This window comes from Castor canadensis, chromosome 4 (genome assembly GCF_047511655.1).
Source record: "Castor canadensis chromosome 4, mCasCan1.hap1v2, whole genome shotgun sequence".
Taxonomy (NCBI): domain Eukaryota; kingdom Metazoa; phylum Chordata; class Mammalia; order Rodentia; family Castoridae; genus Castor; species Castor canadensis.
Window position 1 is genome coordinate 39,072,598 of NC_133389.1, and position 14,532 is coordinate 39,087,129.

General features: G+C 43.3%; 1 protein-coding gene across 3 annotated transcripts in view; it reads right to left on the reverse strand.

The window, feature by feature from the left end:
• Positions 1-14,532, reverse strand: part of Mocos (molybdenum cofactor sulfurase) — a 55,323-nt gene that overhangs the window by 23,800 nt on the left and 16,991 nt on the right. For 2 of the 3 annotated variants that reach the window (XR_012447059.1, XM_020174857.2), the window contains exons 6-11: positions 12,389-12,588; positions 10,138-10,254; positions 8,261-8,425; positions 7,967-8,170; positions 5,631-5,793; positions 462-540 (exon numbers count right to left, since the gene is read on the reverse strand). Coding sequence is in view for 2 of the 3 variants with exons in the window: in XM_020174857.2 (XP_020030446.2) it covers positions 462-540; positions 5,631-5,793; positions 7,967-8,170; positions 8,261-8,425; positions 10,138-10,254; positions 12,389-12,588 (928 nt within the window). In the remaining variant the exon portion in view is untranslated. Of the gene's footprint in view, positions 1-461; positions 541-5,630; positions 5,794-7,966; positions 8,426-10,137; positions 10,255-12,388; positions 12,589-14,532 lie in introns of all 3 variants that reach the window. The other variant, XM_074069992.1, reaches the window with a different exon arrangement.

Sequence of the window (14,532 nt, forward strand, 5' to 3'; positions counted from 1 at the left end):
TCCCCCTTCTTCCCACCTTATGCTCTGTACCCAGCACTGTGCCAGACTTTGTAGATACAGCACAGGCATTCTAGCAGGAGGGACAGAAAATAAACAATATGTTGGGAATAATAACAGGAGAGGAGAGGAATACATCAGGGCAAACAGAAAGGGAGGGCCCAGCTTCTGTGGGTGGTCTCAGAAAGGGGCTTTGGGGAAGAACCCTGGCCGAAAGGACACTGGTGGAGAGGGAATGAGCCCTGTGGAGTTACAAATAGGAAACAGCATTCTGGCAGAAGGAACAGCAGGTGCAGCATTGAGATGGGAGCATGCCCAGTAGGTGCAATGAACTCAAAGGAGACTATGCATTCTACAAGGTGGATGGTGAGCCTCAAAACACATCATTCAGGGCTATGCTCTCTCCTCCCTCTGTGCCACTGAGCCCATTGGAGACAAGCTTGTCACCCACTTCAGAGTCTCACCTGTCTGCACAGACCTTGCTCTGGCAAATTTGAGCCCGTTCACCATCTTCCTCAAGAGGCAGCTCTATGGGCTCCATCCCTAATGAGCAAGGGAGAGACAAATTAATCACCACACAAAATGAACATCTATGTAAGTAAAGGCCTGTTATCATGAACTATATAAGAATTTTAATGATGTAGAATTTGGTTGGATCAACAAAGTGTTTGAATCTTAGAAACCATTTTATCACACAAAAATTTTCTTCATCATTTTCAGTGCTGCTAACAGCTTGTGCTTTGACCATCTTTCTCATGGAAGATCCCACTGCGGGCAATCACCTCCATCGTCCCTGGGATGCTCTCTAAATTACTTTGAAAGATTTCTCTGCTCCACATGACTCCACATTTTGGGGTCATTATTCTCTAAGCTACCTAAAATCCTTTAGAAATAGACAGGCAGGCATGAAGCCTCATGCTGTGTAGACATCAGCCCAGAGCACCAGTTCTTTGAGCCCCTGGGAATCGGTATCAAACTGGATTTCTGCATTGATCATCATTATAGTTAAAAAAGAGGTAACACTTTCTTTGTCAATGGGGTTGGAGAACTATTATTTTCTTTAATTTACCTATGTCATATACATAAAGGAGTGTGTAACATACATGTGTTGTATAAAATTATTAACTTGTTAATACCCTGGGTATGTGATCTTGAATTAGAAAGCTACAGTAAAAAAAGACTATATATTAATATCACTAATAAACGTAGGTACAAAAATACTAAAAAATATATTAGCAAACCAAACCCAGCAATGTATTTTAAAAATTATTGTCACTGGGCACTGGTGGCTCACACCTGTAATCCTAACTACTTGGGAGGCTGAGATCAGGAGGATTGCAGTTTGAGGCCAATCCAGCAAAAAGTTTTTGAGACCTCATCTCAACCAATACTTGGGCACGGTGGCATGTACCCGTTATCCCAAGTTATGTGTGAGGCTGAGATCAGGTGGATCATGATTCCAGGCCAGTCCAGGGAAAAAAGTTGGTGAGACCCCATCTCAAGGGAAAAACGATGAGCACAGTAGTGCATGGTTTTCATCACAGCTGTGGAGGATAGCATAAAATAGGCGGACCACCATCCAGGCTAACCTGGGCAAAAGTGAGACCCTAACTCCAAAATAACCAGAGCAAAAAGGGATAGAGATGTGGCACAAGCAGTACACAGTACTGCTTGCCTAGCAAGCATGACAACCTGAGTTCAAACTCCAGTATCACCACCAAAAAAAAAAAAGAAGAAGAAGAAGAAGATCATGAGTTTAAGGCCAGTCTGGGGCAACATAGCAAGACACTGTCTCAATTTTTTTTTTAAATTCAAAGAGAAAAGTGTTGAAAGCAGTTCTACACAAGAAACTTGTATCCAGAATATATAACATACTCTTACAATTCAATAATAAAAAAGACTAATAGTCCAATAAAAAAAATAGGCAAACAAGGACGAGCCTGGTGGCATAGACCTGTAATCCCAGCTACTTGGGAGGTGGAGATAAGGAGGCAGAGATTGGAAGGATGGTAGGTTGAGGCCATCATAAGCAAAAAATTAGCAAGACCCCATTTCAACCAATAAGAGGCATGGTGATAGGCTCCTGTAATTCCAGCTACTTAGGAGATGGAGATTGTGAAGAGCTGGTCTGAGGCTGGCCCCAGGTAAAAATGCAAGACCGTATCTGAAAAATAACTAAAGCAAAATGGACTGGAGGTGTGGCTCAAGTGGTAGAGCACTTACCAAGCAAGTTCAAGGCCCTGAGTTCAAACCCCAGTACTGCCAAAAGAGAGAGAGAGAATATGATGTATGGTGTACCATACAATTGGGTACTATTCCATAACAAAAAATGAAACACCAATCACATTAAAACTTGAATGATTCTGGAAAACACTATGCTGAGTACAAGGAGCAAATCACACATTGTACAACTCCACTTACATGGAAACTCCAAACAGGAAAATTCACAGAACCAGCAAGTGGACCAGTGGTTGCTCAGGGATGGAATGGGAGTGACTGCTCATGGGTGTAGAGTTTCTCTTTTGAGTGATGAAAATGTTATAAAGTTGGCTGTGGCAATGGCTGTGCCACATTGGATGTATACTAAAAACCATTGACTGTAAATGGTAGGATAAGTTTTAAGGTATAGAATGTTAGACAAGATAAATAAAAGTATGGAAAATGAAACACCATCCAAACGTTAATCAAAAGAGAGTTGGGGGACTATTTTCAATATCAAACAAATCATTTCATACTTCACAGCTTGTAACAAAGAAAATCACCCTGTATAAAGAGGGACATTACTTAAATGGGGATAATTCACCAAGAAGACATGTTACTACTAAATGAAGTAAAAAAAAAAATTAACAGAAATAAAAAGAGAAAATAGACAAATCCCAGTCAACACTCACCCCAATAGAACTGATAAGCAGAAAATCAGCAAGTGCTCAGACCTACAGAACCACGCCATCCACCTGCTGGAGCCAACGGGCACTTACAGAAGAGCCCATTGGCAACAGTGGACTCCACAGTGTGTTCAAGTACACATGGAAAGCTCAAGGAAATAGAAGATATCCTGATCATAAACAAAACCGAACTTCAAACAATTCAGGTTATGTTTTCTTTTTTCAGAGAGGTAAGTAGAATTAAATTAAAAACCAATAATATGTAACAAGAACATCTCCAAACATTTAGAACTTAAACCATGGGTTTTTATGAGTCAAAAAGGTATAAGGAGCACAAATTAGTACCCAAAAGATATTTGGCATCACTGGCCATAGAAAAATATGAATTAAAATCAGGAAGAGATACCACTTTGTATCTATTAAAATGAATAAAATACAAAATACTGACAATACCATGGGCTGACAGGAAATGGGGCAACTGAAATTTCATATGTTGTCAATGGGAATCCAATATGGCTCAACTCTAGAAATGGCTCAGCAATTTCTTTTAAAAGTAAACATACATTTGCCATATGACTCAACTCCTGGGTATTTTTTCCTAGAGGAATAAAAATTTTCTGACACCAAAATCCTGCACATGAATGTTTATATCAGTTCTGTTCACAATTGCTCAAAACTGGAGAGCACTGTCCAAGAAGGCGCCAAGGGAGGTGAAAGACATCAGGTTCTCCAGGAACTATAACCAGAATCCACACAAGTGTGTGGCTTATGCGTGTCATGATGCCTGCTTTTCCAGGATGCTGCTGGCCAGCCCCAAACCTCCAGGGCTCATCAGTCCATTGGTGGTTGCAGATTTGGTTTGAGGTTACTTGTATGCAATGGCTTATTGAAACTGAGATGTTTCTAGGAGACCCCTAAACACTGGGAACAGAAATTGGAGCAACACAGACTTTGTAAATGTCATGCCATTCATCTACTCAAGAGTACTGAATAAAAATCAAAATTTTACAATTGTTCAAAACTAGAAACAACTCAAATATCCTTCACCGAATGACTGAATAAATGCACTCTGTTACATTCATGCTTTGGAATACTACTCAGCAATAAAGAAGAATGAACCGTGGTTACATGCCGTAACTTGGATGGCTCTCAAAGGTCTCATAGTGTATGATTCTCTTTATAGTAAGTACAGCCTCAAAAAGACACAACCATAGTGAAAACAAACAGATCTCTGAGGCTGGGGCGTGACTCAGGTGGTAGAGTGACTTCCTAGCAAGCTCAAGGCCCTGAGTGCAAACTCCAGTGCTGGTTGCCAGGAATTAGGGGAGAGAAGGGGAGGACTGCAAAGAACAGCAGGCTGGAGTTCTCTGGAGATAATGGGGATGTTTTATACCTTCATTGTGGGGGCATCTACTCAAATATGGACACACATTAAAATTCATATGGGAGAATAAAAGGCCAAGAACAGCCCAACAATTTGGGAGAGTGAGGTATGAAGATTCAGTCTGCACCTCTAGGAATACTGGCCTATGGGCTCAAGGAAAATTAAACCAAGCAACAGAAGAAATCACAGTAGACATTGAGAATATATGGAAATATGGTATGTCACAAAAGTTTAGCAACAGTTAAAGAAGGACATTGGAAGATTTCTTTCAGTACTGGGGATTGAACCCAGGGCCTGGCACATGTTAAGCAAGCACTCTACCACTTGAGCTACACCCCCAGCCCTCATGTTTATATTCTGTTTTGGAGATAAGGTCTCACTAACTTGGCCCAGGTTGGCCTCAAACTCACAGTCCTCCTGTCTCTCACCAGTAGCAGGGATTAAAAGCTTGCACCTTCACATCTGACCAAAAACTGGACTATTCTGTAAATGGTAGGTAGGGTGAGGAAGTGGGAGGAATAAGACCCAGGGCACAGAACTTCAGCTATATCTGTCATGTTTATTTTTATATTGTTGTATTACTATTATCATTAGGAGGAGGAGAAAACATGAGAGAATGAGGAGGATCTGAAGAAAACGTGGCCAAATGTTAAGATTTGTTGAAACAGGAAGCTATAATTCTGTATTATATTATTCTCTACACCTGTGCTGTCAAATAGAGATGTTAGCCACTTGTAGCTATTTAGATTAATTAAAATTAAATAAAACTTAAAATTCAGTTCTGGTGTTGCACTAGCCACATTTCAAGTACTCAAAAACCACGTGTGATGAATTGGACAGTGTAGGTTTTGAACACGGCCACTGTCACAGAAAGCTCCATGGGGGCAGAGCCACTGTACACCTTTCTGTAGGCTAGATAGCTCACAATAAAAACCAACAGGGAAGAAGGAAAAGTCTACAATACACATTATAATGAGTGAAGGAGAAAAAGAATGTGTGTACATGACAGCATATAATTCCAAGTTTATACCCCTTTATTTTTTTTTCAGACAGCATCTATCTAGGTAGCCTAGGCTGGCCTCAAATTTGCTATCCTCCTGCCTCAGCCTCCCAAGTGCTGGGATTACAGGCCTGCACCACCACACATGGTTTACTCTTTGCTTCTGATTGGACTGTTGGATTGTTACCCCTCTTCCAGATAGTTCCCCGAACAAAAGGGGAACAAACTTCATTGTCTCTCCTAGACCCCATTTCCCTTACTTTAAGATAATTTTAATATTTGGCAGAAGAAAGGCCTTTATTTTTACTTCTGAGTATGAAAGCTGCCATCCATAGCCGCTCTGTGGAATGAACCATTTTCACACCTTTGGCTTTGATGACCATGATCCTTTGCTGCAGGTCAATGAAGGGCTGGATCAGGCAGAGCCGGGGCTCCTGCTTCTGATTCAGGCAAATGCCATTGTGATTCACAACCATCCAGCTGCGATCATACAGCAGGCCTCGGTTTCCTACAGGCCACTTGGTCACCTAAACAAAAGGTAGGTTTATTTTAGGCTAGGGCTCTTCAAAGACGTTATTCTCATATCGCGGAGGGGGGGGCACAAATACAGACTTCATGGATCAGCACATACTCTTGAAGGAGGAGAAGAAAGTAAAACAAAGATGGCGGTGCAAAGGACACAGTGTGGGATCCCTTACCTTCTGCTACCAGATCCACTCTCCCCATTCTGCGTTTCACCTGTGTCCTAGGTAGGTCTCTGTCCTATCCCATCTCCAGAAGCCCATCTCCAGATTCTCCTCTGTGCAGGCTCCTCCTTCTTGTATATCCTTCCGCTGTGGTGGACTAGACCAGGCATATCCTAATACCCATATCCTAATATACAAATTGCACAAATTTTGGCTACACTGACATTATTACTGAGTTGGTCCATTTTAAGTATGTAAATTTTCCTGAATTCTTCACATTTCTTTCCTTTTTTTGGTGGTGGGGGGGGAACCCGTACTGGGGTTTGAACTCAAGGGCTTCATGTTTGTTATGCAGGAGCTTTCCCACTTGAGCCACTCCACCAACCCAAATTCTACAAAGTTAAAATACAAATTATAGCTGAGTGCTGGTGGCTCACGCCTGTAATTCTAGCTACTTGGGAGGCTGAGATCCGGAAGATCACAGTTAGAGGCCAGGCTGGGCAAATAGTTTGTGCAACCCTATCTTCAAAATAACCAGAAAGAGTGTGTGGCTCAAGTGGTAGAGAACCTACTTTTCACAGCAAAGCCCGGAGTCCAAACCCCAGTCCAACCAAACAACAACAAAAACAACAACAATAATAATAATACAAAGTGTATCCAGTATTCAGATCTTGCTTTCTAAGTACCCTTCTCCAATAAAAAGAACTGGAAGTCCTTGGAGAATTAGTTCAAGGAAAAATAAGCCTTTACTGAGCCTCAGTGTCCTAACCTATTAAATGGTTCAGCGATGCCCACCTGTATCATCTTCATGCTTGTTTACAGAACACAACCCACCTGTGAAAACACAGCCTTTATAAATAAGAGGAACACAGAGCCCTCACCTGCCTCCACTCAGGAGGGGTGAACGTACTCATTCATGGGCTCAATCTAGAGGCCAGGCTCCTGTGGTACCATCCTGAAATGCAGGCCAACAAACAGCCATGACCTTCGTATGTCCAATGAGGAGCCAGAGCGCCTGCTGTCGCAGAGGCTCAGGAGTCTGGGACTTAAGACACACAGAGACTGTAGAAAGACCAGCTCAGGTCAGGCACAGCAGGAAGACAGCTGCTCAGGGACCAGGGGTGGTACCAGCCATGGCAGGCCTATTCAACTCAGATTTGAGGATCGCCTGGCCAGCGTACCTGCAGTTCTGACATACATTATCCTTCAGTATCCGCAGGAGGTTGGTACCTGGACCTCTCACCGATACCAAAACCTGTGGGTGCTCAAGTCCCTACATCAAACCGAGTAGTATTTATGTCCATACCTTGCACGTCCTCACATATGCTCTATCTATACGTGACTAATGCTACCTAATGCAACAGAAATATGATACAACAGATGTTATGCTGTACTGTCTAGAGAACAAGAAGAAAAAGTGTGCACATCTCAGTACAGATGCAATTTTTTTAAATATTTTGATCTGTGGTTGATTGAATCCATGGATGCAGAGCCTGTGGATAGAGGATTGACTATAGCTTAGTTCCACAAAGAGGACTGAGCACAACAAATCACGTAAGAGCATGGACCCAAGAGTCAGGAGACCCAGGTTCAAATCCCTGCTCTCCCATTTATTAGCAGGTGACCTGGACAAAGTGCTTAACCTCAGTCCCCTCAGGCTCTGTGTCTATGAAATACGTGTTGCCATTCACATGAAGTGTCAGCTTGGTGGATCATGTCAAACACTTCTGTGAGGAGATGGCACACACAACAATTAGTAACAGGGTCGTTGTGGTCACCACTCAGAAGCAGGGTTCTTTCAGGGGTCCCTGTAAGCAGAGTCACATTCAAAAGTTAGCCCATTACCAAGAAAGGCAGACTGAGAGTGACTTTACGTACCACAAGCTGCAAATGTGTGATTTTGATTTTTACACTTTTCTTCACCTGCTACATCTTTTCTTCACTTTTTCAAAAAAAAAAAAAGTTACAGAGACAGCAAAAAGCAGTAGTTTCTGTGCTGCATTGAATGCCTTACCTCAAATGCAGCACAGGATTTGATGGGGTAGAGGTAAAGTTTGGTAACAACATATGGTCCAAGGTCCTCAGGCAAGACACCTGCAGCTTTCTCTGGAGGGGACAGCTGAGTGCTGGAGGCCTCACTCAGAGGTGGGTGCAAATCCACAGTATTTGTAGCCAGGTGCGAGTTGTTCCAAACCTTGGGGTCTGTGTGGAAGCCTTCCTGAAGTGAGAAAAAATGTCTGCAGGTGACAACAGGTATGTCCTGGACCTCACTCTCTGCTGATTGGGTTCCAGCTTCCCCAGTGCTGACCTGAGGAACAGACTGGCCACCTGGTGAGTGAAGGAAGGTGACAATGATGAACCTAAGAAAGGCCTGGGCATCCTCAAGTGTAGACATGAATCCAAAAGAAATCCTCACAGAGCCCGTAGTGTGCCCATCTATGATGTCAATACTGTCTCCACAGACATGACCAACCTGGAATAAAAGGGAGAGAAATTTGCCAGATGGACTCAAGTCTCATGGACAAACTGGAAACAATTTTGTTAATTTTTAAAACTGACCTAGGAAAATAGATGTGCAACACTAGTGTGCTGTGTGTCTGAGACACAGTTCAGCTGTACACGCTCAGGGGCCCACTTCCTGGACCTCACTTTGCTCAGCTGGGAATTGGGGCCAGTGCCAATCTTAAGGGCCATTAAAAAGTTTAACAAAAAGAGCACCTGCCTAGCAAGTGTGAAGCCTTGAGTTCAAACCCAAGTAATACCAAATAATAATAACAGAAATGCTTCATGGAAAACATTTACCCAGAGAAGTCAAAGACAGACCAAGTTTCAGAAGCACTGTGGGGGTCAGCTTCAGGGTCTGCCCAGGCCTGAGGCTGGAGATGTGCCTGATGGCCACCTCATCAACCTCTCTCAGCACCAGAGGGAGGCCTGTGTCCCTGAGAGCTGCCCCTTGAAAGAGGGAACAGCACAGATGCTGCCCGTGGCCCCCCAGCCCCCAGCCACTGTGAAGGCCAGGTCAGCCTGAGTGCGTCTGTCAGGAGGGGGAAAAAGACAGGTAGATGTTGGTGTCCCAGCCTGGCTGCCTAGTGTGAGTCACTGGTACATTAGGCTGCTCAGGACATCTCCCCATTACAGAGTCCAGGCCAGTCACCCAAAGAGATGGGACCATGGTATTTCACACAATTGAATACTGTATCTACAACTGCATTTTGTTCTGTTCTGAATCTCTCTTCTTTCTCTCCCCTTCTCTATCTCCTCTCTCTCCTTCCCTCTATCGCTTTTTTTGGGTGGGACTGGAGTTTGAACTGAGGGTTTCATGCTTGCAAAGTAGGTGCATCACTGAAACCACATTTCCAGTCCATTTCTCTGGTTATTTTGGAAACAGGGTCTCACAAACTATTTGCCCAGGTTGGCCTCGAACTGCGATCCTCCAAGTCTCAGCCTCCCAAGTACTTAGGATTACAGGTGTGATCCAGTGTCCAGCATCCATCACTCTTCTTAAATAAAAATCTAGTTCATAGATTAACTAGATTAAAAATCTAGTTAGATTAAAAAACTAGTTAGATCTCGTACAGCAATATTCAGTGGCAACCAAAAAAACCTCAAATTTGAAACCATTTCAAAAGGCATTAAAAGCTCATTGCCACTCAAAATATTCTTATGAAATGGTTCAAAACAGGTTGCAACCTACAGTGGGAAACCTCAGCCCAAGGTGAGTGATGGAGGGCAGGGATTCTAGGAGACACAGAACCCAAGAAGCAGGGAAGGGTCCCACACCACTCCAACCGGGAGGGAGGCTAAGAATAACTGGGAGGACGGGGCATGCACTAGAATATCCCTCATGAACAGTCATTTTTGCCTTTAAATTTTTACCCTCAAAGCAAAAACGAATTAGAAAGTACTGCCATAGAGATGGTATCTTGTGGTATTTCCCATAATCATCAACCTCCTTTTTCCTTTGTCCTTTCGCAGAGAAATGAGCTAGAGGAACCAGCCCCTACCAACACATGACCAGCCACAAGTATAGCTGACTGCTCACCACCATGTGGGTCCCCATGCCCCCATCCCTACACTAGGGATCAAATCCAAGGCTAGGCAAAGGTGCTAACACTTAAGCCAGCCTCACCATTCAGAGATGATAATTGGAATCACAGCATTTGGGCCACAGGGTTCTGTACCCACCTGAAAATGTTTCTTGACCATCTCGTCACTTATCCCCAGGTGCCTCTGACAGGCACCTGTGTTACAGAAGCAGCCAGTTCGCAGATGTATGTTGTACAGGCTGGCCATTTTGTCCACCTGTGGATTAAACATGACACAGAGCCAAGATTACGTGACCAGTTTTACTCTTGATCACCTGGGATGGAGTTTTACATCAGTGTTTGGTCCTCTCTTTTCTAAACAGAAAGAAAAAAAAAATGATGGTGGTCTGAGCTGGAATTATGCTCTAAAATGCATGATCCATCACAGGTTCACTCAACATTTTGTAAAATGTTCTAGAAACTAAGCTTATCCAGTTGAATTATACAAGTATGCTTGGCAAAGTGAAAATATCAGATTCCAAGTTAAGACCTCACGTATTCCCAGTAAGGTTCACAAGAACAACGTGTTAGTGGGCTTGGGTGGTTCCTTGGCATCTATTTGATCACAGAGCCTGCAGACCCCAGTGAGGTGACCTCAGTCGCAGCCTGCATGGATGTTGATTTGTGTGGTAACCATTTCCTTTACCTAGTGTCTCCACCTTTGGGTTCAGCCAGAATTGCTGTTCTGTCTAGAAGTTGACATGGCTCTTTCCTGCCCTCTGGAGGCCCTGGAAGGAGATTCCCCTTCACTCCATCCCCAGGGATATTTGTCTCAGCTCCTAGGCTAGGGATAAAGAACTCTATTCCCCCAAGGCTTCAGGGCCCAGTAGGAGTCCTCACAGCCTGGGGAACTTGGGCTAAGCTCAGGGAGAGGATCACCTAACTGCATTCTGGGAATCAAACACATCTTGTCCAGGTGAGCAAGCCTTTGAATCTTCCTCCCAGAGGCAGCCACAATCACAATGCAGACTGGTCACAATATGGTCATCCTGGGCTCTTGGCTTACCTTGTCAAAATCATGGCTGTCTTCATTCTGGCTGTCTCCCTTGTGAGTGTCCCAGGGAAGAAAGCCAACAGAGCATCACCTTTTCTGACCTAGCCTTAGAAGCCATACAATGTCACCTTCGTGGCATTTTATTAGTTACTAGTGAGTCACAAATCAACCCAGATTTAAGAGAAGAGACATTGACCCCAGCTTTCCAAGGATAGAGTAACAAGTTCTCATGACTGAAGGATGTGGCGGGGAAGACAGTGGTGCAGCTACACTTAGATTCTGTCCCCATTTTCTGTTTATAAGCCAGTTTCCTCTGGCCCTGAGCCCTGGGGAGCCCCACACAGGCCCAGCCTATCCCAACCAGGTGAAAAATGCTGATTGCTGTGGCAGAATAGACACTGAATCCAGAGAGGGATGAGAAACTGGTTCAGCCACAGTGCACAGGGACTTCCCAGCCCTGGAGTTTTGGTGCTCAATGTTTATTGAGCATTTGTTTGATCTCAGACTGTGTGTTAAGGAATGTATATGCTGTATCTCAGTTAACTCATAATAGCACTATACAGAGCATATGTCATTATCCTGATTTCATAGAGTCTGGGAGAACTTATGTTAAATTGCTCAAGCTCACAGAGCTAGCAGGAGGCCAGTTCTCCCCAGTGGGAAGAACAAAATCTGGAGCTCAAATATCAAAAACAAGAAGCCAAAACCCAACCAGGAAGTCATTTGATATCTCTAAAGGCCACCCAAATCCCTGTAGAATTCCCACACTGTATAGTTCCCTGAGCCCAGGAAAACCTCCATTGGAGTTTGTATTTCTAAAAAAAAAAAAAAAAAAAATGGTGGGGGGGCAGGTGCAGCGCTTGGCTAGAGTTGTGGCTCAAGTGGTAGAGCACTTGCCTAGCAAGCATGAGGGCTTATGTTCAAACACCAGTACCATCAAAAAGAAAGAAGGGGGGGAGGGAAGGAAGAAGGGGAAGGAAGAAGGGAGGAAGACAAAAAGGGGGTACTGAGTTCCAAACAACAAGCTAACATGACATTATAATGTCATCCGACATACTGCCGGATCACCAATTTGTCTATGAATGGAATGGAATGACCTCAGATGCCATGTTCTGTCCACATTGCTTTCTATCAAGACTATTTTAGGGTACCTTCTCTTACTGGCAAGCTCTGTTAAAATATATATATATATAAAACATAAAATGTATACAGCTATACAGTGTACAGCTGGGTGGTTTTACGTACATTCATGTTCCAAGTCCCTTTGTCTTTACTGCAAATTCCTGAGCTTGATAGGACTTCCAAGTTCCAGAGCAATTCCACTGTAAAAAGGTAGCAAGATGAAAAGAAAACCTACCTGGGAGTAACCGATGACATTCCCACTGGCCTCCAGCACATTCAAGTTGATGATTGGACCCTGAACGTCAGGGCTGCTGAACTCAGAATCACTGTAAATCCGAACTACGGGGGCTCCGTTGGGGTAGCGGAGAGAGGACAGGGCAGCATAGGTGTACTGTGCCAATGTGAAGGTGTGCTGCCTTACGTTCTCCATGCCACCTCAAGACCAAGTTAAAATGCAGAGAGTCATGAGCCTCACATAAATTCCTTCATTTTTAATAAAACAAGATTATTATGACTGGGCCTCATATTAATGATATTAAATACTTGTAAATATGATATGGTGTTACCCTTATGATGATGGTTTAGCTTGTCTTTGTTGTTTCTGTGAAATTTCCCCAACAGAAATTCTTGTCATTGTCTTTTTAAAACATAAATACATATATACATTATATATTTATATATATTTATAATCACATAGATATAGTTATTCAAACATTCAGATAAATATGACCCTCTGGTAGCAGATGGCAAAAAAATGTATAATTTTTTTCTTTAAACATCATTTTTTCCATTTATTTTTGTTAATGTTTAAATTTTTTTATATTACAGATAGCAATTAAAGATACATGATTTGAACCTTGCAGGCATTAGTCTAAGTGAAATAACCTAGGGCTTGCAGAATAACTCAAGTGGTAGAACTCCTGCCTAGCAATCATGAGGCCCTGAGTTCAAGCCCCAGTACCACCAGAAAAAAAAAATCTCTGAAATAAGCTAAACAAAAGAGGACAACTATATTATTATTCTTATATAATGTACCTAGAAGAGGCAAATTCATGGAGACAAGAAGTAGGTTAGGTGGTCACAGAGGCTTCAATGGGCAGAGTTGCTCTTTGGGATGATGAAAGATTTAGGTCACTGATACTGGTGATGGTTGCACAACAATGTGAATGTAATTTAAACCACCAAGTAACTTTCATGTTATATATATTTTTGTCACTACCATTACTATTATTATTATTTTGAAGCAGTAGGGATTGAATTCAGGGCCTTGTACGTGAGCTCTCTCACTTGAACTATATCCCCAGCTCTTTTGTTTTTGTTTTGGAGACAGGCTCTTACTACCTTTTCCCAGGCTGACCTCAGACTTGAGATTCTCCTGCCTCTGTTTTCAAAAAAACTACAGCAATTTATTAGAAAAACTCATGATTTGCCATATTGTGGCCAGATGCTGTCAACCTTTGCTCTCAGAGTGCCCCTGCCCCCATTAGACTCTGACACCTGTGGTTTGGTTGTCCTGTCAATATCTTCCTTTAGAATGTGCTCATTTTTCAGTGCCTGTCTTTGTTATCTCCTCCCTTTGTCCTGGATCATGCTTACTTACCTCCCTGAACTACATGAGGGGGAATTTTTCTTCTCTGAATATCTGCCCCAGGGTCAAGCTGAACCTGAGGTCCTCAGGGGTCCCATTAGTGTGACAACAGAGAGAAAGGAAGGACTGCCTAACCACTAAACAACATCCCTGGTTTACCACACCCCACCCTGAATGGCCAGTACAGGCAATGTTACCAGTTCTAGAAGCTCAGCCTCTGGAAGGGATACCCATGAGCAAGTTACCATGGCTGATGCCAGGTTCACCAGACACAAGCACTTCTGGTCATGTATCTTTGTGTCCATCCCCATAAGATGGGAAGTGGCATCTCTCTGAGTGACATGAATTTAAATGCTACCCCTCCTAGTTCCTAGCTCGAATTTAATCTCTCTGAGCATCTGATCCATCGTGGGCAAGATGGGCTTGGTGTTAGCTCCCTGTGGGGCTTTACAGAGGATCCAGCAAGGTGAGAGCTGAGTACCTCAGGATCCGGAGCCCTTCCCGGTCCAGAGACCAAGGACAGCGGTTCCATATTGTGCCACTATAGCTCCTGAACTAGAATGTCTCCTATCTGTTCTTCTTTGAACTGTCAAAGAAAAAAAAAAACTACCCCCACCAAAACAATACTATCATTCCCTTGGTCTCAGAAGTTATTTGAAAAAGATATTTTGAATCAGAATCAGCTTTAACTGCATTCAGTGTCCAGTTACTCTGCGCCGCTCACTTCCATAGGCACTGTCTCCTTCATCTGAACCACATCTTTGCCAGGGCTCCCTCAAGGAGCTGATTCC